General features: G+C 37.3%; 1 protein-coding gene across 2 annotated transcripts; it reads right to left on the reverse strand.

The window, feature by feature from the left end:
• Positions 1-2,049: 2,049 nt before the first annotated feature.
• Positions 2,050-24,093, reverse strand: LOC100370059 (von Willebrand factor-like). Of its 2 annotated transcripts, XM_085495649.1 has the most exons (26): positions 24,024-24,093; positions 15,757-15,831; positions 15,570-15,588; positions 13,847-13,876; positions 13,288-13,665; positions 12,248-12,283; positions 11,683-11,948; positions 11,229-11,506; positions 10,650-10,933; positions 10,303-10,505; positions 8,850-9,021; positions 8,205-8,228; positions 7,879-8,004; positions 7,363-7,476; positions 6,925-6,942; positions 6,786-6,818; positions 6,562-6,591; positions 6,207-6,239; positions 5,941-5,973; positions 5,607-5,624; positions 5,418-5,450; positions 5,150-5,179; positions 4,466-4,477; positions 4,138-4,373; positions 3,306-3,640; positions 2,050-2,388 (listed from the first exon to the last, which is right to left on the reverse strand). In XM_085495649.1, the coding sequence occupies exons 2-26, from the start codon at positions 15,817-15,819 to the stop codon at positions 2,382-2,384; spliced, it is 2,811 nt and encodes a 936-aa protein (XP_085351775.1). In that variant the 5' UTR covers positions 15,820-15,831; positions 24,024-24,093; the 3' UTR covers positions 2,050-2,381. The 2 variants fall into 2 exon arrangements, with proteins under 2 accessions (XP_085351775.1, XP_077864770.2); XM_078008644.2 differs by lacking the exon at positions 5,607-5,624.
• Between the last annotated feature and the right edge of the window lie 522 nt (positions 24,094-24,615).

The raw sequence follows: 24,615 nt of genomic DNA on the forward strand, positions 1-24,615 counted from the left end.
ACGTGATTCGCATCGTTTCTATTCTTTCATTTACTCAGGATGAACATCGATGTTGCAATTCTGGAGTAATCCATATTTCTTTGAGTAGTAGCCTTCGAAAAGCCAAAAATGTGATCGTCAAGGTGTGTACCTGGTTTTTGGGCATGGTTTACTTTGAGACTATCATGAAAGGCCTAGGGCTTGAACGGTGAGACATGTTGGCGACCGAGAAAGGTGTTTAAATTCTTCCTCCACACTCAGTTTACCCACGGTTACTATTAACCGTCGTTTATATTTCGGAAATTGCGAATCGCCAATTTTTAGGGAAAAAAAATCAGCGTTTTTTCGTTGCAATCAGTGCTACAGATCGCATTTTAACATTGCGGTAATTCACTTCCGCATTGCGCTAAAAAATCATCGTCAATAATCGGAAAATTTCATCATTACGACACATCATTTTGATTGGTTAATGAAAGACATGACCTGTTATGTCAAAGGAAGTTGTTCCAGGTCAAATCGTGTTGAAAAACCACATGGTGGAAAATTGTTTTGCGTCGAGAGTTTGCGTACGATCGAAAACATACCAAAACGAAGATAATGATAAATGCCTTCGTCCACTGTTTCCTCACAGACCCACCCATTATTTCACCGTAAATTCAGACGGTATGTAAATCGTATTGTAATAAAATGTGTGTGTTTTTTATGAACATGTTTGTTTCTTCATTGTAAGTATCGTTCAAATCAATGACGCATTTTTTTTCAAAAATAACTATTATTTTCCCGAGCCCGGCGTGGTGAACGAATATTTTTTTTGGATAATTTTTCGTTGTTTGCAAGATGGTTACAGTGTTTAACCCCAAAACAAAATCATTTTTTCTGAGTTGGTCCTCGAGTACAAGCTCATCCCTTACTTTTCCTTTACGTGTTCATGCCTCCGGGCTTATGATCAGGGAAGTACGGTATACTGTGACGATTTAGATCAGTCCAGTGTGAGTGATGAGAGTATATCGTCGACGATGCCCCTTGTTCGGATGAAAGTTTTATTTCAAATTACACGCAAGTCTGTGAACAATCTGCTTGGTGTTCCTGTGACACTTGTCCCATGATTTGCCAGTGCAGCCCCGTGAATATATGGACGAAAATGTTTCCACCACCACCCTACGAACTCAAGATTGCATACTCCAGCATCCAGACTTTGAATAATTTGCACGCCACACAGTGCAGTACTGGAAACAGCATTTATTAGACAGACAAAAAACAAAACAAAATGCCTGTCTCGATCAATCGCACATCCATAATGTTTGTATGTTGATACGCTTGTAAATAACATAAAAGTTGAAACAACCTAGACTAGAAGTCAATTCACCAGTCCAGCCAGCTATGGCTCCCTAAGTTGCTTATATTTAATCAGATACTATTTCGTCATCATGCTTTGTTACCTTACCTGTTTATACCTCATAAGGGCGTTCTTTTATGGCAAGATGGCGCAAACGGAAGTCCTTGGCAGGTTTATGGTTTCTCATATTTAAATCATCATAACTCTGAAGATAATCATTTTTTTTTTTCAAATTTATAATCAATATACATACATGTAACTTGATAAATACAAACACCAAAATAGGCTCTATTTAGTTCCCCTAACTTGATAAATACAAACACCAAAATAGGCTCTATTTAGTTCCCCTTTAAAGTCAACTAATTGAGATAAAGACATATTTCGCTCAAAAATGCAGACAAATCCACTTTTACATACTAATGTAAGAATACGCGTACAAACACATTCACATACCCAGTCTACCAAACAATAAAGTAAAGTGCCGATTTGTCAAGTTAAAAAATACAAAAATCCGCCATTGTGTTCACTGTTCCCAGGCCCTATGTAACCATGATATTTGGAAATTAATGGTGCAAATGATACAAACAACAATTTACCGTTAATTGCGTCGTTTAATTGCGAATTAAATCTGTTTACCACGTAGAGTATACGGCTAAAATCAAACTCAAATAATTATTCCTCTTTGTAGAAAATAATTCATACATTCTGGTCAGCAGAAACTATTCCTAAAAGCATTTAATTTTTACCGGAAATGAACTTTATTCAATAGAGATTTGAATACATATTATATTATATTCTCAGAATACAATGGCATATATCTTTCACAAATTAATTCGGACATTTTCCAAATATAGTTGGTCTTTGACAATGCATAATCCGTATAGCCGACACAGAAATAACATTTGTATTAATTATAAGAAATTACATTATTGTATTTTGCACATTCATGATTATGTAAATGTAATGGAACATACTATTATTAGGAATAGGTAATTATGTACTAGTATTCGCTTCACCTACTCCCAACCCACCTATATGGTGATATATATCTTCTTTAAATTAAATCTCAGCAGCTGTAAATTTGAAATAAAAATATATGTTTAGTCTTATGACAGTTCTAGTCAGCGAATATTGTATGACAAGCGGTAATACCGGCGGAAGTTAGGCATAAATAAGATCATTGTCTCCGTCTTCCCAACTTCAAAACAAAATATTTACCAAAGCTTGGGTTATATATGTGCCCAAAGATGTGACGTGTTAGTATCTTGGACAATTCGAGAACTGCAGCTGCAGAGGCATCGGCACGTAATTTTGCATGGGGGGGGGGGGGGGGTCTGAAATCTAAACCTTCTGAAACTCTATCACGTGAATTTTGAGGGTTTCAGCTTGATTGTAGGGGCAACCACCGTAACTGTCATTTTGTTTAGGGTGGGCGACCGCGCTATTCATATATTGAAACAATAATGTGTCCGTGGAACTGGAGACTGGAGACATAGCTACGCGTCTATTCATTCATATGGAGTTAAGGGTTCTCCAAAAAAAATGGCGCCTTAGACGAACAATTATTAATGTATTCTCGAATGGTTTTCATAAAAGAATTTGATTCACGAATATGACCCCGTTTTTCATTTCTCTGTATCTTGATAATTTCATACCTAGAATACCATATTATATGTTTGATATAATTCCAGTAGTAACAATTTGACTAGTTTTTGTTTCGAAAATACACTGATTACACAGTTTTCACGTACCAATCAATCTCAATGCGGTTACTTAGTTGGCAACATATATTAGATATAAAGCTATAAGTGTGAATACGTTATATGTTTTTGTTTGTCGTCACCAATGAATAGACTAACATGACTATTCAAGTAGCGAGACACTCAGAACAACACGATCCGGTAAACACCGTCATCTCATAGACATGGACGCACAATTCTTTCTATTAGTTCAGGGATACGGCGATATAATATGAAACTTGCAAACGAACCTATTCAAATCAAGACGCCATCCTCTGGAAAACCGTGCCATGTCTTTCTTGGTCGCCAAGAGGGGCAAAGTATGCCATTTCCCACTTTCCTGGAACTGGAGGTCATCTTCTTTTTTCCCATTGAAGTTCCCCAGAATGCCTGTCACTTTCCCAGAGAGATCAGCACTAGGGTAGACATTCACGTGACCTTCGTGACCGTTCCATATAACTGCAAAGCACCCTGGTCCGACATCTGCTGTCATAAACTTCCTGCGTCGGTTATTCCATTTAAGAGCGAAGTCTCCAAATACAGTGCTGTTAGTTGATATCTGAGATGTTACGTCTTTTTCATTGACCTAAAACGTAAAATTAGCATAAACCAAAATGGTATTCATACTCGTAGTTACGAAAGATTATTTACCATTCCAAGAACACAAATTACTGAAAAACAACCCACAAACTCAGATATCGAATTATGGTCAAACAGTCTAAGAAAACGATCAGAGCAAATACGATGTTAAAAAAATATTGCACCTTCTGCTTAACACGCGGCACCCGCCATAGGCATGGTCAAATTGTATACCGGATATGTAACACTTCCTTCAATCCTTTTATATCTACCAATCAAATTGCTGTATGTCAAGGTAAGTCATTCCCTATAAAATTCTGGGCTCATTAATGCATTTGATAAAGTGCTATGACATATTTGATAGACTGTATGACCCATTGGTTGTATAAAATGTTCCAAAAATCGGAAAAAATGCGGGAAATTAATAGTAAAGTTGAAATCGTATATTCTCGTAGTAGGAATCTCTAGAAAAATCTAATCACAATATTAATAAAGGTGGCTTACTTTGATGTTATTCCCTTCAAGAAGCTGTAATCGCTGCCCTCCGTAATCTACAGTGACACTTCCAATGAAGTAAGCCTCCTTCCCAAATATTGATCCACCGAAGTGATGAGTGACAACTCTGTAACTCGGGTCATCGGAGTCTTCTTGAAACAAGATATACCGGCACGCATCGCCAATGAACTTAAACCTGAACCCATCACCGGTTTTTATTATAGGATCACCCTGGCCACCAGGTCCTGTATAATTTGCGATTTGAATCAAAACAATATGAGTAACAAGTTGAATTTCACTGTAGTTCTATGTAATATACTATCTGCATTTAACTTACCGCCACCATCACCTGTGTGAACAAAACAAAAAATATTATTAAGGCATGTGTGCGTATAACAATTTGCCCATCTGCACATTTTATAAACAGTCAAACAAGAACACCTTGAATTGAAATGACCGCCAAATCTCGTTGTGTGCGAGAGCCACGAGACCTATTGTTTGCAATTCAAATAGTGTTCATCATCTCCTTTCATTTCCTTCACTACCTGAATATAATTCTTACACAGAAGAGAGAAACACGGAACGCGGGACAAGGAGAATACAACACTATTCTGATGGGCAAAAGCAAATATCGGTGCTCTCTCAGTCTCATCGAGATCTCGGCGGACATTGGAGTTTAAGGACTAGTGTTAAAGGAAACATCAATCCAAACAACATAATGACCCCTACAGAAAAAGCTTCACAAATATAGGAGAATGCAATTTACAATTTTTTATATCTGTTTTCATTCTCTAGATATTCAACTTTTCATCGATATTATGTAGTCAGCCATGTTGATTCTCAAGCAAAGGATTATGGATAAAGTATGATATCATAACATCTGTTTTCAGAAATCGAGAAAATTATTTCATCTTTTATTATATGTAAATTACATTCTACTACATTTGTGGGGCTTTTTCTTTAGGGGTATTATGTTGTTTGGATTGGTGTTTCCTTTAAATAATAAAAAAACATCACTCACCGCCGCCTATATAGTTCGGAACTTTAAATCCTGTACGGTAGAAATATAAAAACAATCAATAATCGATATTTCATACTATTGTTCTGTGTAACATATTAATTATGCTTTAAATTGAAATTGCTTAATATTCAAAAGGTAATTTAGTATAAAAAATCTGTTTATACGTGTTGTGAAGGTTCCACAAAGTCTATATCGAACACGATGCGGGGATACGACTGTAGTGTTGTGATAGATAGAACATAAATATATGTAAAAATGTTTTAGATACCTCCATATGTTGTACCGAAAAGTACATACTCATCTGAAAAAAAATATTACGTACAATATATCAAATAGGAACATAAGAAAGTTCAGAAACGTACATACTACAGTGTTGCTTAGAAATGATACTACTTCGTTTGGAATTATGATTCGCCCACGTGATGTACATACAGTTTGTTTGTTTCTTTGTTCTTACCTTCAGTTGGTGTGCCATCTACGGTTGCTCATGGTTACGAGGATAATGAAAATTACGTAAGTGCTCATAATAATTGAATACTTTAATGTGAAAGAGGGAAACAATGTTTCAGTATCTTAATATTTTGTGATTGACTTAATGTGATAGCAAGTTCTGAATACACGGGAGTATCTGAATAAGGCATTAAAGAATAAACAAAAAGTGAGATGATGTTTAAATAAAATTAAAGAAAAAAACATTGTATGGACTTGGTTTGAAAATAACTTTTGAAAACACGTCAAATACTGTAATGCTAGGAAAAAATAATTTTCGTAAACTTTGGTGTATCACTCACCAGTTCCAGTGTCTGGTCTTGTCTTTGACGAGTCTGGAAAGAGTGTATATAAATATTACATTTACAAAACAATCAGATACACACATATTAAGAATAGATATTATATCATAAAGTAACTATTGTTATGCTATTATTATATGTGTATGCACACTTAACCTATAGAAAATAAACATCCATAATAAAACTATTTCTATATATTACAGAGTGTTGCAAGAGAAATTAATATATAATAATATATAATACATATATCCTTACGTAGCACTTACCGATTCCAAGGACCGGTCTTGTCTGTGAGGAATCTGGAAATTATGTATACGATTATCACATTCACAAACATTTCAGACGCAATTAGACAAATAGAAAACAAAAGACATTATTATAAAAAACAAACAAAAAAACATCACAATGTTTTAATAAATCGCTTTATTTGGTTTATTCAATTACGTTTTATATTGAAAAAAAACAACAAAGAACAATCAGAGTAAAAACAAATTTCTATTATTGCTGTCCAATCCCAACTTCTGTACAAATTTAATTTTCAAATGGCGCATAAAAGTGCATTGAGACCTGCATAATTATTTCCACAAACTTTCCCAAAATGGTAATATATTGGATACTTACTTTTTTCCAGCATTGCTGGTGTTATGGTAACTGAAAAAAAAGTAGGCAGAAAATAATATAATGATAATAGTCATACGACATGGTTCCTATTTTTATAGATACCAATATGCTTGTAGATTGTTACAAAATTTACCAAAACGTTCGATGAGTTATGGTATGTGTGCACTTTATCGCTGAAAAATCACACGCACAGTATTAACGCCCCGTTGGTTTATTACACTCACCTCCATTGACTTCGACAGGATCTGGGTTGTAATCTGTGAATGCAGAATACATTCATAATGTCTTAAATATGTAAACGTAAATAGAACATATGGATAGGTAGATATCGACGTCGAATTAAACAACATATGTGATACTTACACCCTAAACCTGGAATACCTAATTAGAAGAAAAAAATATTATAATGTCAAAATAAAATATTGCACAAATTCACAACCCTAAAGGAAATACACATGTCCAATAACGTAATACAAAGAACTGTAAAGTATGGAATATCATGATATGCAACGTCAAATTTTTGGCAAATGATTTTCGAAACAGCCTCATAGTTGCTGTCGACATAGGAAGTAAAGTAAGCAAATAACACCGAATAAACGGCCGCTTCGAAATAGCCTAATGGAGAGCGATCAGTAATACTCTCGTGGATCTAAGGTTCTGATGTACACGAATGTAGATACCAGGATGGAAAGTATAATATTTCACAATGACACTGGGGTATATTTAACTGTAGATAAAAGGATGGAAAGTATTATATTTCACAATGACACTGGGGTATATTTAACTATTCGAAGAACTCACGTCTGGGTTTACAACACTTGCGGCTTTCACAAAATGCTGCGTTTTCCAGAGCAACCATAGATTCCTGGCAATCGGGATAACAATATCCGCCAAAATGAGAGGTCGAACAGAGATCTGAAATAATGTTATTCAAAATTGTCATTATTTGATTTTCACACAATAATATATCCCGGGTCAATATTCGTAGCACTTCTGTCGCACGGTAAATGTGTACTGTGTACAAACCTTAGGTATAAGCCTTTTTAATTTTTTTTCCCAAAATTCAAGCCTGAACCTTACGGCGATCGCATTCGAAGTGTGTTGTACTGAGTAGTTAGTTATTATTTGTCTTCACAACAATAAATTCCCTCAATTCTATTATGAGAACGAGCTAAAACAACTAATCTCGGACGAACGTAATGGTCGATGTTAAACATCGGCAACATTTATTGACACGAGATTCAGTACAATTTATACATTTACGTCTCAGCAGAACACTTTAGTAAATACAATTATTTAGCTCTGATTCTGACTTACCAGTCGATTGGTGACAGCAGAAACAGTCACCAGGACATAACAGTTTGTTCATTGCCAAATGGTCAACATTTTCGTCGCATGAGGTTTTGCAAAGGCCGCCAATAAGAGAACATCCAGATGAAATAGCTGTCGTTTATAATATGATAATCAGAATTGTAGAATATTTAGTAATATTATCAAAACAACAAGGATCAGAAATAATTTATGCCTACAGTTAGGCCCACTTGTGACGATTTTGGTAATTAAACGTATGTATTTATGAAATTTACAACTCATGCATTATTTTCATCATAATAAATATTTGAAATAGACAACTAAATACATACCTCCGGCGGGGCACGCATCATTCACTTCAGTTTAGAAATAAAATAAAATAATAAGTTTAATTTAAAGAATTGTCCAAACTTCATAACTCACAATTGTTGATGACTGTAATTAAAATCAGGCATGCCATTTACTTCACACTATTCATGCAGCAGCGAGGCACACTCCGTGATCGCCTTTTTGAACGCATGTTTCATGCGGAATATGGCGTTGTTGTGGCTACATGCGATATGCCTCTACAAATACTATTTCAATGCCTCACCATTAATAGCTTACAAATTTAACAGAGATTCAATTGATTGAATGTGATAAAGCTCAGATTAAATCCAGAAAGAAAAACATTTTTTTGTAAAATATTTTTTTATACCAACGACACACTATAAAATACGGTTTTAATGTCTGGTAAAAAAAGTCGCTTGTACCTTAAACTTTTTTTTTATTTATTTCCGCGCCACATAAATTCAGCACAAAATCTACTCAAAATAATTAAAATGGATATTGCACAATTATGCCATCAATGTACTCACATCTCGAGAAGTGCTTTGATTGCCAAAATGTTACGAAACTCTACCGACACCAGACCGTTTTACATGTAAATGTTTTTTAAAGTATACTGAATATTGTTTGAGAATGAACAACATACTTACAAGTACACGTAATCCCATCACCAGAGTAACCTGGTGAGCACACACAAGTGTACACGCCGTCAACAGGTGAACACAATGAATTGACGTCACATATGACCTCTTCACATACAATACCTCCCTCTGTGCAGGTACACGTCTCAGTGCAGTTGGAGTTTTTCCATGTCTCGCCTCTCTAATGGTGATATACATCGAGGCAGTACTATGAGTGTTGTGGCAAAGTAATGTGCTGAGTCATATATTGAGGTGCAGTTGTACTGAGTAGGTCAATTACAATAATTGAATATGCACATACTTAGTGATATAACATTGTGGTGAAGCACAGGCAAATATTAATGTTTCTTGTAATAGCGGGTCATTTGAAGAATGTATAGTCTTGTTATATTTGTAATGGCAATTACATATTAATACAAGAAACTGCACGGGATCTCGTTGAGAGTGAGTTCTGTGACTTGTGTGTGTCTCCGCAAATAGGGTTCATTCTGTCTCACCAATTTGACATATCATTAAAAGTTTTTACAGGAACTTTAAATGCATCTGGTTTACCCCCTTCTCAACCCTCGAAGACCTGGACTCTGCTGACGGTCTCGCCAACGAACCAACACGAACAAAATACGACCAGACGATGGTGATTTTGTTCAACGTCAAGAAACCCTCAACTGTCAGGTTGAAAGAGGAAGACCTACCGACGACAGAATAATTCACCTAGTACCTTGGGAGCATGGTCAAGCATAACGGTGGAGCAGGCAACTCCATCAAAACAGCCTCAGCAATGGACGTAATGCCTTCAGAATGCTGAACAATGTGTATAAGTCATCCGAGTACAACACCAAGACCAAACAAAGACTGCACCAAAGCTACGCATTCTCCAGCTTGCTGTACGGATCACAACGCTAGAGGATGACGGAAATTGACCTCAATAAACTACCCACACCAATAACCTCAGTAGGATCCTGCAGATGTGCTGACCTGAAACTATCCACAACCAGCAATTGCTCGCTCGCTGTGACCAGGACAGCATGGAAGCCATCATCACAGGGCGACGACCTATGGAAGCGGAGCTGCGGACCTTTCAAAACACTTGGACAACCATACAGAAGCTAGCCCGGGAGTGAAGAAGCCTTGGTGCTGCCCTACATGCCAAGTCGGCAACTGAGCATTAGTGAGTGAGTGCCTCACCATTGCGTCCGAATGTTCAGAATGCTATGATTGCATTGATCAGGACAAAATTAGGCGTTGGTAGAAAGTGGAACACTATTTGCAAGACAAAATGAGACCACGGAGACCATATGCGTCTATTCTAAGATCTATGCTGTACAATGTGTGTTTTTTCTGGTATACTTTGTGTTAACTGAATTTGATATTTCTCATGAGTCAACGTCGTTCACCCGCGCAGCCCTACTAGAGGTACAACAAGCCCAAAGATGTCTCAATGACATCAAGTCAATATACTAACCAGACGATATATGTTATCAGCTCCACGGCAACCACAATCAGTTGAACGAACACAATCAACGCCGCTACGGACATATCCATCTATGCATTCACACATCTCCGTGTTTAGTTCAGGACAGAAGTCAGCGGCTGACGGCTCAACACAGGTTTTCTCACAGGGAGATGCGCTGGGGGTGTATCGACTGTTGTTTGGACAGTCGAGTGCTGCAAACAACAACAAACACAGTTTCAGCTCACCAGTATATCTGGCCGATGAGTTAATGTGAATAGGTGGTACTTCTATTGTTGCACTAAGCAATTACTAAGTAATATTATGCACATTGCAATAATATGTTAATTAACACTTACGACAAAACGTAGTAGTCCTGAACGTCGAAACCTGTACACCAATGTACATGCATTCATCGTACATGGATTCAATGCTGTCACATAGAGTGTCGTTTCCACCGATGTAACACATATCATAGATGCAATCTTTGAAGAATCCATCTACGGTTTCGGAATCAAGTTCAGCAATACATTCAGCAAAGGGTCCCGTTGTATCCTTTATCAGACCACATTGGTCGCTCCCCGTGTAGAGGTTCTGAATGTCATTGTCACATTCCTGTTCTTCTTCATAAACATCCGGGCAACTGTAAAACAGTAAGTTGATAACGTCACGGTGAATAAATATCAAATTGACATGGATTGAAATACTATGAAACATTTTATTTCTTTACCTTTTATTGTATTCATTATTATGACACACCATGAATATAGCTTTGAAGAAATACGGCCAGTTCTATGGTTTTCTTGCTACCTTAAAAAAGCAGAGTACTACTTGGCAATGAGTACTACACCTCAGTGCCCCGGAGCAAAACACCATCATTTTGGAACGGATCTCTTATATCACAGTTTAATAAGTTTCCGCTATTCTAGTGCATTTACCTTATACTCGTTTTCCAACTGTTTCCATACTCTTTAGACGATTTGGCCAGACTTCCATCGGGACTGAAGTAGTCATTGTCGGGATTGCCATCACAATTGCCGCACATGCCTCCGATGTTATTCTCATACTCTGGTGGCGCCCTCATTTCAGTACGATGCCTGAAGTCCCAAGTAACCCAAAACCCGAATGATGTTTCAAGCAATATGTGTCTACCAAAATACGATATGATCAAACCTTCCTCGGGATTTGAAGGTGGGGTTACTGAAACTCCGTCAAGCTGTTAAAAACATACACGGCGATATGAAGTTAAGAAATTGTATGCTAGTCACGTGGTAGCCAAATGTTATATGTTTCGGTTCGTGAAATTGTTCTTTTTACGAAATATAATTTCATACACGCGTACATTCCGTAAAACTCTTCTATATATTAGCGGACTAGCGTGAGTTAACTTACATATATTGTGTGGTTTCTGAATAATACAACGCTATGGCTTGTTTTGAAGTCTGGGTGAAACAACTCCACCGTAATTGTTTTCTGGTAGGTCACCTTTCTGGAATTTTGGGGGTTGTGTTCATTCTTGGCCATCACTTTGAAGTACGGTTGATTGGAGTGCAATTGGTCAAGAAACGTTGTGTAAGTACAGTTTCCCTGAAAGTTATGTCGCTTTCCATCGCAGGTCATATAGTGGGGGTCACCACGTACCATACACATACAGCCTCCTGTTGAAACATACGGGATATTTGTGCGTGATGTATTTATACTATATTTTCCGCCAAATAGTCGGTGGTACATTTTGCATATGAGTAAACATTTTCTTTCATTCAATAATTCAAGATATAAAGCAGATAGTTCACAGCTACACCAATGTTTGGCCGTTTAGTCGTCTCGTGTATACAATACAACAAACATCTTGATCATTTCCGCTACAGCTGTGCCAGCACACAAGAGGGCGCTATGGATCTATATACAAAATAGTCATAACACAAAAACTGAACACTAAATAATATGTTGGACGTACCTTTTGGAATTTGGTCTCTACTTAGCGCGGAAAATTCTGTGGTAAAATTTAAATAAATTTAAATGAAAATAAAATAAAGTAAATTAAAGTGATTTTTGATTCACGGGCAAATTAACAGGCCAGTCATGACCGAGATGAGAGAGAAATGAAGTGTTCACCAATTGAATTGAAGTGATCCATTATTTAGTGAGCAAAGTGCGTCATTGCAAGCCCATAATTGCTGTGACTTGTCTGAAAGTTTATAAAAATCACATTCTGATTCGATTCTACTGGTAATACGGTTTTTGAAGTTTTCAAGTAGACTGGTGGAATCATTTCCATCGCATTTGTTACGACGACTCATGTGGATGGAGATTTTTGCATGACATATTATAAACATAAAAAATATTCTCGCATTGGTGAGAGTAAAACTTGCGGTAGTGATTAGGTGGTAACGCTACAAACCACCACGGTGGAGCTGACATATCTGGCTGCAGGAGCCCGGACGCTATACGTTTAATGAGACGACAGAGGGCGCCAATTGCCTGACACTTCAGAAAAAAACATGCGACAACGAGTCATAATCACCGCAAAGTGGACATCTATGCGAATCAGTGAAATTAGCACGCATAAAAAAAAACCGGTGGTAGCGTAACCACCATGTACAATACGCCATTGCAAGTCACCTTCAAACTTTGTAATTGGCAGGACATAGACTCCACAACCGGATGTAGTTTAAAATCTTACCCAGGACAAATATATACAAATTTAAATAAACGTAAACGTTGCCATTATCAGGTATACCTCACATATGAGGTTGAGTTGGTGCAAGGTTTTTATGACCGTATGCCCTTACTGACGTCAACCAAACTTATCATGTGGGAAGTTGGCACCCAAAGCTGACAGGTACTACACCTTCCCCAAGGGTGACCAGGAGGTAGTTGAGGAAAAAGGTAACCTCATTCTCCTATAAACTCCACAAGCGTATGTAAATTAAAGTAAAGTAATGTAACAGGGCAAATCAGAGAATCAGGAAAATAGAAACAAAACCATGTACGCACCTTTCTCACAAATGTATCTTTGTAATTGAGCGCACTTCAAATTAATCATATCATAGTTATGTGAGGGCGACATGCACGCACAGTTACGGTTTCTCCGAATTTCAGGTTTGCCCGGGGCCCAGCAACTCCCAATTTTACCACCTGATAACCATCTCCATTTTTTTCGTATTTTGCGGGCACCAGTCAAGTAATTCATCCCATTCAGTCGAGAGTCACCGGTAATTGTGTTCTTCAAAAATTCGAATTCTTCTTTGGACGATATCGTGACCAATGCAGAGCCGAGTCTTTCGCAAATTGTTGTTGCTCTTAACCCCGTTTCCTTGTCCGTGGAAAACATATAACAATGACCTTTGAAACTGACTTCGTTTTCGTCACAAGCTGGAAGATTAGTAAAATAAAATCTAAAACAAACACGTACCGTACCGTGCAATTTGTATAATGTAATATAACCAGTCACCAAGAAATTGTGTATGCAAATTATTTACTCGGTTCTGTTGGAGGAGCATTCAATTCATTTCATATATTAATATTTATTATAGAAAATAAAATTATTTCATACCAATGACGTCATGATTAGGTCTCTGGACACCTGCATATAAATATGATTATATTATTTTACATTAATCCATATATCACACAATCCATCACTGATCCGGTAACACGTGTTGAATACGTCACAGATAAACAGCTGCTCTGATGCCATGTATATTACATTGGATATTTAAAATAATGTTTCGTTTGAAAATTGCGTGTTTTTTATATGCATTGCCGCTTCTCGTTCTTTCGTTTGTTGATTCCATATCTAGTATGTGAGGCAGGATGAATAATAAAACACTGCTCCAAATGTATACGCACGTTCTATCTAGAATAACATATTTAAGTGCACGCGTGCGATTTGGATCTAAATTATAAGCAGTTGTGAAACGGGTGGAATAAATAAGTAGCTTGGAGTTGGTGTCATCTCTTCCTAACTACACGGTGTATTTATATGGTAGTTGTTGGAAGGATTCAGAGCTGGGTAGTACTAGTTAGAGGTCAATGATTAATTCTTTTTCATACGAATTATTAGTAATATCCCCAAAACACTGCAACCCTGAATAACTATTAACTATAATGTTATGATGTTCCCCTTATTTGAGCAGGACTATTTTCGTAGGGGAGAAACAAAGTTGTGTTCAAAACACTGATCACCAACCAACCAAGCAACCAAAGTATGGGTTGCGGGTGTATATTAATATCTGCACTACTTGATACCAGGAGATGCAACTGAGTATATTCGCTGCTTCTGGAACTAACTAGGAAAGTTTAAAATCGCTTGAGCACATTCGGCCTATTGGACGCTACCAACGTCATTATTACATCGTACGGCCATTGTATTTATTTTATACAAGAACGGATTAGGCGAAATACCCAAGCTTGTGATTGATTGGTAATGACACTTATTGTGTTGTTTCACGGGTTTCTGTTGATTACAGCCAATGCTGATAATAATTTGAAGGATGCCAGGTCACTGATGCAATGGTGAGGTTAACGGGGGATTTCTTGAGGTCTCTGTGATAGAGAGCTCGATTTTGTAGAGACCAATGATCCCACCCATCAGTGGTATTGCCACCATAGTAAAACCCAGAGAATGTAGACAAAATCTAGATACTTCATGATATTGAAAATTATACATGTTCGTCCCATGAACGGCGCTATTTGGTTTGTTGTTTCGCAAATTACGCAATACGGGGCAGTTCATTCATGGCGATAAAAAAGCATACAGAAATGTTCGTCAATGATTAGACAATCGTTTCTGACAACAACTTGACCTATCTCTCGTCATTTTGAAATGGTGCATAGCAATTGCGTTCAATTCCCGAGTGAACTAATAACCATCGACGTCTACACTTCAACTCACATAGGTATGTGCAGATTTAAATGTTCGTTCAACACGTTGTAACTTTTGGGATTGTGGATGTAATGACATGTTCTGTAAATTTTCGTAAGATATGCCTTATTTAATATAGCAAACACCGTCTGTGACAATTGCTAAGACAGTCACAGAAATATTGTAATAATTATCGAACTTATTAGCACTTATTATTAGTAAACAATTTCGTCGTGACTTTTTGCGATCTCCAAATATCTGAAATTAAAATCACAAAAGCGCAGTTGTTCGCCTCACGTCTCTATGAAACGCAAAACTGTTTCTTCAGAAACATATGCTAAACAAGTCGTGGTTTAAGTGTATCACAAATAACAGTATTGTATATTGTGATTTAACTTGTGGTATTACTCACCTCTGTTATACGGGTCTTCCTACAAGGAATCCAAAAAACCTTACATGAGCCAACAATGTTTATGATATATATAATCTCTGTTGTGATTATTTGCTTAGTTGTATAAACTCACATACACACCGCAAAAGTAGAAGTCGAAAAGTATTGAAAAAAAATAATAATATACATTTCTTGAAAGATATTTTACCTGGATAGACAGTTCACTCGCTGCCACTAAGGCCAGGGTAATGTACATCAACCTCAGCATCATCTAGTGAAATGACTACACGAATAAATATAATTAGAAGTGGCATTTGGAAACCCACTCCTTATTATTATGTTAATCCTGTTACCGTATTCGCAACTGTCATGTGTCAGTCATAATTCATTTATACTGAATTGTTTATTGTCGTTCTACAAACGTTGATTAACTCTGTTATGTCGACACACTGTTTATTTGCGTATGTTATGTTAGTCCCCCGTTCCGTTAAATATCATACTGTAGGGAAAAATCCCTCTAGGGGGACTGTGATTTAATCAGAGACAGTATCTATGATTTAACTGAAACAATCGGAGTAACCAAAATTAAGACCCATTTATCTCGAGATGATATCACTCAATCAAAGTATCGATCCGTGGTCGCGGTTTGGTCTTTGATCATTCGAGTAATGTTCAATCATTGAAATCATTTAATGTACAGTTATAAGAGTCTTATTTTAGAATCTAGATATGCCTAATATAACATATATCATAATATTAACTATATATAAAATTAACTAGGTGTTATTTTAATATGATAGAATGATCTGGTCTACTCACTTGACCCTTAAAAAATAATAAGCATTTAAGCGTATTACTGTTATAATAATGTTAATATGTCATATACTATAGCGTTTATTGTTGATTTTGACGTATAATACTCGACATTAACGTTAATGATAATAATATTGTACTTAGTAAAATTGCACATTTTATTTGTTGATTGTTATTTCCATCATATAGTGACTTTTACTTTCAATTATAATGTTATTGTGACGATATCGAATTGAAACTTGTACAAGCGTACAGCTCAGGAAATGATGTGTTCGTGCACTGCGCACTGCGTGCACTACTGTCCGGTAGGTTAAAGGCTATGCGCTGAGAGCAGTTATATAGTTTAATCTTCATTTTATATTGTGTCTTAAAAAATGCATACTAATAATAAATTTGGGAAATTGTTTACTATCAGTCTGAAGTAGATCAATATAGCAAAGGGTTGGTGGTATTTCACTGATGTAGGGGAATTCAGTACTTTAAGTGTCACAAGCCGCCGTATTGGTCCCACGCGACGTATCACACGCGTGTCATTGCACGGAATTCGAGTGCGCATAGCGGGACAACTGTTTTGATTTAATCTTCGTTATTCCGTCAGTGACTTGACACAATTCAATTGACTATTAGTACCAAATTTGTTTTTTTATTATTATTGGAAATATCACAAATTAACGATTCTTCACACTAGCAAGTCACAAGACAGATGTTTGTCAAATAAAACTTGCCGCGATCCGGTTCTTTGTCATGAATTTGTTTTTGCGTATCTGTAAATCGACTTAATTAGCTGATTACGAGTGAATTGCTGTGTTATGTCTGTCATCGTTTAGGCCTATTTGAAGTTTTGGACGGAACTTGGCTCAGTGATTTGGAACTAATTACGAGATAACCGTCGCTATTCAGACTACTATTTCTGACAGTTGGTATCCGTAGTTATTAATGTAGTGAATGATTAATCAAAAGATATGACGTATTCAGTACTTAGTGTGATTGGCTTTATGATTGAAGGTTACGCCCTAGAGTCTTTTTACTATTTTGTAATTGGTTAGAGTTTTGAAAATGAATAAAGAGAGTTTTGAGTTGGTCTTGGCGAGTACACTAGGAGAGACACAGTCTAGAGTCCAGTCTTGGAGAGTCTTGAGACGCACGCAGTCTAGGGACAGAGTCTTGGGTCAGCCTTGCGATAGTCTTGGGGACTTTTCCCCAGGGCACTGTGTCTTATAGAGTGCTCGAATTACCGACTAAGACGAGAGTTGAAACGTATTTCGTTGTGTGTGTCTATTTGACTGTAAGGCTAAAGTGACTTTCCCCGATCCCGCACCTCAAGGGAACGAGATATGGAAACAGAGACGAGATTCCCCCCTGGCACGTGTGGAGAACCCCGAGGAGAAGAATTTACCCCTGATACGTGAGTGGAGATCCCGGGCAGGTGTTTAACACACATTGACATCCTGTGAAGAAAAGTGAAATGGCGAAGGTGTGTCTTTCTTGCGAACCGAACTAACAGCTCGACCACAAAGACAAAACCGCGCTTGACGACTAACACCGTTAACAGCATGGCACCGATGTACAACGCTGAAGAGATGAAGACTTCGGAACCCCTTACGAAGGACGAGTATCGATAGGACAGTATAATCAAGAATTGAACGACATTAAAGACAAGAAGATGATAAAGAACGACCGGACTAACGCGTTGACAAGAGGAGACGCTTATAGACTTTGATTAGAACTTTAGCTATTTGTATAGAGAATCGCTCGCTGGACACTGTAACTGACACTGTGTAACTCAAGACGTTAAACTCTTTTTTTTTCAGAATCCTAACCCTATTGTTCAGTAATGTAATGTATTGCTTGCTTTTCCTATCGGTTTTTCTTAACGTTTTTTTCGTGATGTTGAATTGTATGTATGTAAGCGCCCATATTTTTGTTTTGAACTGATATTTAGTGACGTGCGAGGTCCTTTATAACGATTTACGCGCGCCTCAGTGGACAAGTATTTGCAACACAGTGTTTTGAGTTTTGTGAAGTTTGATGGTGTTTTAATGAGTTTATGAGTATGGAATATGATGGGAGGAATGATGCCCCCACGAGTTTTAAGAGTTTTGAGATGTGTCGAGTACAGAGATATCGACGTTTTAAGAGTTGTTTTTGTTTTCGTGTTGTTTTCGGAATACTTCTAACGTTTTTTAATGTCTTTTTGGAATGAGAGTATGGTGCGCTTATATACGTATTGTTTGATAACGCAAGCTTTTGTTCATGATTGACAGGATTATATGTAACTTACTAGTGTCTATCGTTTTAGCCCGTCTTAAGATAGCTTTGTCTTTTCATTCCGTTTCCACGCCGTATGACTTTTGTTTAGATTAACGACTTGTGAGTTCAGTTGAAGTTTATAAGCGTATATGACAGGAGTTTGATTAATAGCTTTTTATTCATTGTTTATTAGTTACCGCTTTGCAATGCTTTAACCGAGAGACGCATCCCTGGTAATCACGTGATCGTGCTGTCGACGGCCGCGATTGGCCGATCGCTTGGTTACACCGCCACGCCTTAGTTTTTTTGACCTTTTGATATAGAGTTTGTAACCTTAGTAACGAGAGACAGTGCAGCGAAGGGTTACCTCAGCGGACCGTTTTGAGAAAAGTGAGTCGATTGGTAGCCTTTCCCTTGTTTTTTGATTTATAACCGTTGATATTTGAGACTTTATAACCATTGTATTTAGACTTATAATCAGTTTATTAATTAGTGTGTTTTACTCTTTTTGAATTATACCTTTTCTTTGTATTGTATTTAACCTGTATGACGATGAGTAGAGGACGGTATCTTTGATTTGTGAACGTGCAATGCCGGGAGGCATAATCTCAGTTTGGGTGAAGGGATGTGTCATGAATTTGTTTTTGCGTATCTGTTATTAATCGACTTAATTAGCTGATTACGAGTGAATTGCTGTGTTATGTCTGTCATCGTTTAGGCCTATTTGAAGTTTTGGACGGAACTTGGCTCAGTGATTTGGAACTAATTACGAGATAAACGTCGCTATTCAGACTACTATTTCTGACAGTTGGTATCCGTAGTTATTAATGTAGTGAACGATTAATCAAAAGTTATGACGTATTCGGTACTTAGTGTGATTGGCTTTATGATTGAAGGTTACGCCCTAGAGTCTTTTTACTGTTTTGTAATTGGTTAGAGTTTTGAAAATGAATAAAGAGAGTTTTGAGTTGGTCTTGGCGAGTACACTCTAGGAGAGACGCAGTCTAGAGTCCAGTCTTGGAGAGTCTTGAGACGCACGCAGTCTAGGGACAGAGTCTTGGGTCAGCCTTGCGATAGTCTTGGGGACTTTTCTCCAGGGCACTGTGTCTTATAGAGTGCTCGAATTACCGACTAAGACGAGAGTTGAAACGTATTTCGTTGTGTGTGTCTATTTGACTGTAAGGCTAAAGTGACTTTCCCCGATCCCGCACCTCAAGGGAACGAGATATGGAGACAGAGACGAGATTCCCCCTGACACGTGTGGAGAACCCCGAGGAGAAGAATTTACCCCTGATATCTTGAAGCAGTGATTATTTGTGAAGCAAAAGCCGACATAAAATTATTACACTACATGTAGTTAGACGTCATCAAATGTGGGAGTGTTGCATTGTTCCGAGCCGTATTACGACCTGAACAACCCATGATACGCAAACTGTATCGGTTTAGATTAACGGACTGTGCAATGTACATTTCCTGTTCCCGCCCACATGCTTACGAAAATAGTTGCATTCAATTTGGGTTTGCACCGTGACAACAGTCGGAGGTAAACATCAATGAACGGAGATATATTTCATGTATTTTGTTGTCTAAGATCGTTCCTTATTTTTTTGTCTCAACATAACGGAATACTATGCGATGGCGGATGGTCCAGGAGAAGGTATTTAGGGCGATGTATACATGGCCCGGAGGGTACTTCCATATAAGTGCAATACGGGTATGTGCCGCCCGACTGGGATGTCATTTCACGTTTTTTTGTTTAGAAGTGGGTGGTCATTTATCAATGTTTTGGTTAAGAAGTGTGTATCATTTATTTACTTTATCACAGGTTCTTATATTCAAAGCCGGATAATGGAAAAGGCTGAATAAAATGTGTCGCACGGATGCGCTCACTGGTTGCGAAAGTTGTGAGCTGGGTGTTTTTTTTTCGCTAAAAACACTTGGGTTTAGAAGTGGGTATATAAATAGAAAAACAATGTTTAGGAGTGAGTATAGTTTACGAGAGGTGGGCTGCACACCCTTACCCACTTAATGTGGAAGTAGCTGCCCCCAACCCCACCCCGGGATATATAGATCCAAGGCGTTATCAGCCTGAAAGTAGACGTTATTTACAATCGGTTATCCATCGCATACATCGCCATGAATCCGGTCATAGCGAAATGACGTGATGCGACGCAAATTAATGCGCACTTGTTTCAACAAACTGACGAAATAAACGCAAATTATCAGAAACGCAATTCACCTGTAAACAATTACAATTATAAGCTACTAGTAGAATACGGGAAATCAAAGTTACGATATCGCTCTCTTACTTGCATTCTGCGCCCACCTCACGTTGCTATGGGCTATAGGGTACATGGAAGTGTTTGAGTGGGTAGTCGTGCTGAAGGATTGACCTTACTAGAGGGGTCCGGCATGCAAATTTTTGTTTAAATGTAGACCCACAGAAACGCTATTTCCTGCATTTTGAGGTGCAAGGCGGGCATACCTCTTCAACTGTGACACAACACAAACGTTTCAGCTTGATTTAGGGGAAGGACCCCCCCCCAACATTTTTTTGTACCCACGAGATCTTTTTTCTGCTTGCTTCTTTAAATGGATGAAACACATTATCAGCTGCCATGTGATATGGGTTAACATTGTATGTTCGGTTTACCTCTTCCGAGGGATTCACAATATTTTTCGTTTCTAAAATTCTTTTAGAAATCAGTTTGACCTTAATTTGCTTATAAAAAATAAAATTCAAAAGGTCCAAATCTACTAACAAAGCGTCTGTCATTTAGCGAAATATTAATTTATGTATTATTACATACTCTGTCTTCATAAACGAAACATAAAACATAAAGCAACTAAAATTCCATTGTGAGTGATCACACCAGCATACGTCGTATTTGTCTACGCATGCGAGATGCATTGACTAATGCATTGTTTTCACATAAGTCTCAGACAACCAGCCCGGAGCATTGGTTACAAAACATTTCACGCTGGGTCCCACCAGTCGTGACTTCAATCACCAGATTATTAATCAACTAATATGTACAGACTATGGATGGGTGAATGTCCAAAACAGGGAACTGAACATTTTAGTATTCAGTGACGAAATAAAATAGGAAATAATTGGTAAATCCACAAAGAGGTATTACAGAACACGTCAAATTCTTAAAATAAGGGGTTCAAAAACAAACAAAAAACTAAAATTCTGTCGTCAGTTGTAGTTGCTTCCCATAATTCCGCGATACGATCTCGAAATATTGGTGACAGATTATAGCATAGCATTTTCTGCTGTCTTCATATGGAGTACTTCAGCTAATCGATCGCTTTGATGCGCAAACACGATCTCATTCTGAATACAGTTGTACACAGGCAGATAATTACAGGTTTACCCACTGACTGTTGTGATTCATTAAAACTATAGTGTATCCTCATATTTTGTTATATCTGTCATCTGACAGGAAAACGCATTTTTGGTCTTATAATTTAGATTTTAAATTTGTTTTTTCAACAAAAATCGATTAAAATTTTTTACCCGATTAACCCCAGTTTATGTAAAAGCTATCAAATGTTTATTTTTGTACATAAGACCGATGGTGTACATCTATTCTCCACCCCTGGAAGCCATCTGTGGCAGTACAATTACTATGTTTTGCTGGATAGCCCAGCATCGTAATGAGGGATTATCAAGTTAATTCTGAGTTCCGGTGACGAATTAATCCAGTTCTATACCACCTGTCTTCTCGGGATATATGCATGAAACTCATCAATAGAGTTTGTTTGTTTGATGGCTTGCTTGATTTGTTTGTTTGTTTGGTTTAGTAGTCGTTTGTTTTATTGGTTGGTTTGTTTGTTAGCACTACTCCAATGCCATAAATGCATATGTCAAATATTTAGTGTTATCTAAAACTCTGACACAAACTCATTAAAATAATTGTAGCATAACACACACCAGCAAAAGGAAGAGATTATGACAAATTCCTCCCGCTTGAATAATCCTCCACAAAATCAGTCAAAACTTAGACTACTATTCATATTAATTACCTTTATGTATTTAAATTATTGTCAATTAGGTCAGAAGAAATTAAATTTTCTGGATTTCGTCGTATAGTCTTCTTTTTATAACTGTTTGGTTATCAGACACATCGTGTTATATGTATTTAACAACATACATTTATCTAATTATAGCAAGCAGTCTTAAAGATTTCGTCTTTTTCATTTCGTTTTGAAAATACTTACCTATCCAATTGGTCAAATGCGGCAATCAGTAAGCGTGTGTTGTTATATTTGTGCGATTAGAAGACGTATATTGTTCTGCAGCATTTTTTTAGGCTCTAGACGAAAAATTTAAACTTTTTGCCACGGAAAGTGGGACGTCCGTCGAAAGTCATTTTTAGTTTACCTCATTATTTTATATGGAACTGCTATATGTAAAACATAGCAATGGCTTTTGACCGTGGTGAGCGAACTGCGTTCTCGGGCTCTGTACGAGCCTATCATACATGAAGTCAACAAATGTGACATAACCCGAGATCGAGTCGCGAACCACTGATTATAAGAAGTAACTAAATATGACGACGTTTTGTTTTGTCGTTTTTGAACCTCTAATTTCAAAAATTCTGACGTCTTCCGTAATACCCTTATGCAGAAAATGTATTGAAAGAAATTTATTTTATTTCGTCATTGAATACTGAAAGTTCCGTTCACTGTTTCAGACCTTCATCTATCTATACTATACATATTACTTGATAATACTCTGGTTAAAGAAGTCGCGAATCATAGAATCCAACGTGAATCGTTTGCAACCAATTTGAACGTAATAAATTTATCTACGCATGTCGCATGCGGAAAAAGTTTACAAGAGGTCACGTCTCGTCTGTTGCTTTGCTGGCGTGATCACTCACAGTGGAATTTTAATTGCTCATGTTTTAATATCTCGTTCATGAAGACAGAGTATGTAATAGTACATAAATTAAACTGCCGCAAAACGACAGATCTCCATTTTCTCTAAAAAAAAACAATATCACACTGCGATCACGCTTCTACAGGAGACATACTATTATACTTTCTGCATCATTCTCTGAATTATTAAGATGCTCACTTGTTGCGTTTTGCAGTATGTGATCAGAGCATGGAGGTAGATCAGAGTATCAAAACGAATTTCTGAAGCAATTTATGAGACAATAGAAATGTGTGAATCCCTCAACAGAAGTAAACCCAACACATAATGTTCACAAACAGTTGATAATGGGTTTCATCCATTTACAACCACACAGTCAGCATTGAAACTTCGGGTGCGAGACATGACAAAATAAACGCAGCCAGTTGTATATTTCGAGAATAAACAAAAACAAGATAAACCCCAGTTCATGTAAAAGCACAGTCCCTCTATAGAGACTGTGGTAAAAGCTATCAAATTCTTACCTTTTTTACATGGGGCAGGCGGTCTACATCTATTCTCGACCCCTGGAAGCCATCTGTGGCGTCATCTAGGACACAGTACAATTACCATGTTTTGCTGATCAGCATCCTAATGAAGGATTATTAATTCTGACTTCCGGTGACGAATTAATTCAGCTCTCCGCCTTTCTTCTACAGATATATGTTTGTTGGTTGTTTGGCTTGCTTGATTTGTTTAGTCGTAGTTTGTTTTAAAATCTTCAGTGTTGTATAAAACTGACACAATTGAACTATAGAGCGCGTGTTTTGTGTGTGTGTGTGGGGGGGGGGGGGGGGCTCGTACCTTTTCCATACAGCACAACGCGTAATTATTTTATTTATTTGTTTTTTTTAATTATTTCATGGTTATATTGTTGGACTTTATATTAATTTTACTGGGAAGAATATTTTGAAGATTTTTTTAGATTGTTTTACTGTTTTTGGATGCAAGCTGTGGAAACTATAGAAAATGTAGTGACAGGTAAGTGTATCTGACCTCAAAATATTATCTCAGATCCGTCGGATATTGGAAAAAAAAGTGCAAACAATACAGGTTTATCCTACACCGTTACAGCCA

The sequence above is a fragment of the Saccoglossus kowalevskii genome, chromosome 22 (assembly GCF_978046115.1).
Source record: "Saccoglossus kowalevskii chromosome 22, keSacKowa6.1, whole genome shotgun sequence".
Classification (NCBI taxonomy): Eukaryota; Metazoa; Hemichordata; class Enteropneusta; family Harrimaniidae; genus Saccoglossus; species Saccoglossus kowalevskii.

Coding starts and splice junctions, on each gene's coding strand:
- LOC100370059 (XM_085495649.1), bottom strand. CDS start 15,819: ATGATGCTGAGGTTGATGTACATTACCCTGGCCTTAGTGGCAGCGAGT. Junction 8,005..8,204: donor TGATGCGTGCCCCGCCGGAG/GTATGTATTTAG, acceptor TATAAACGACAG/CTATTTCATCTGGATGTTCT. Junction 5,180..5,417: donor TTTCGGTACAACATATGGAG/GTATCTAAAACA, acceptor TCTACCGTACAG/GATTTAAAGTTCCGAACTAT.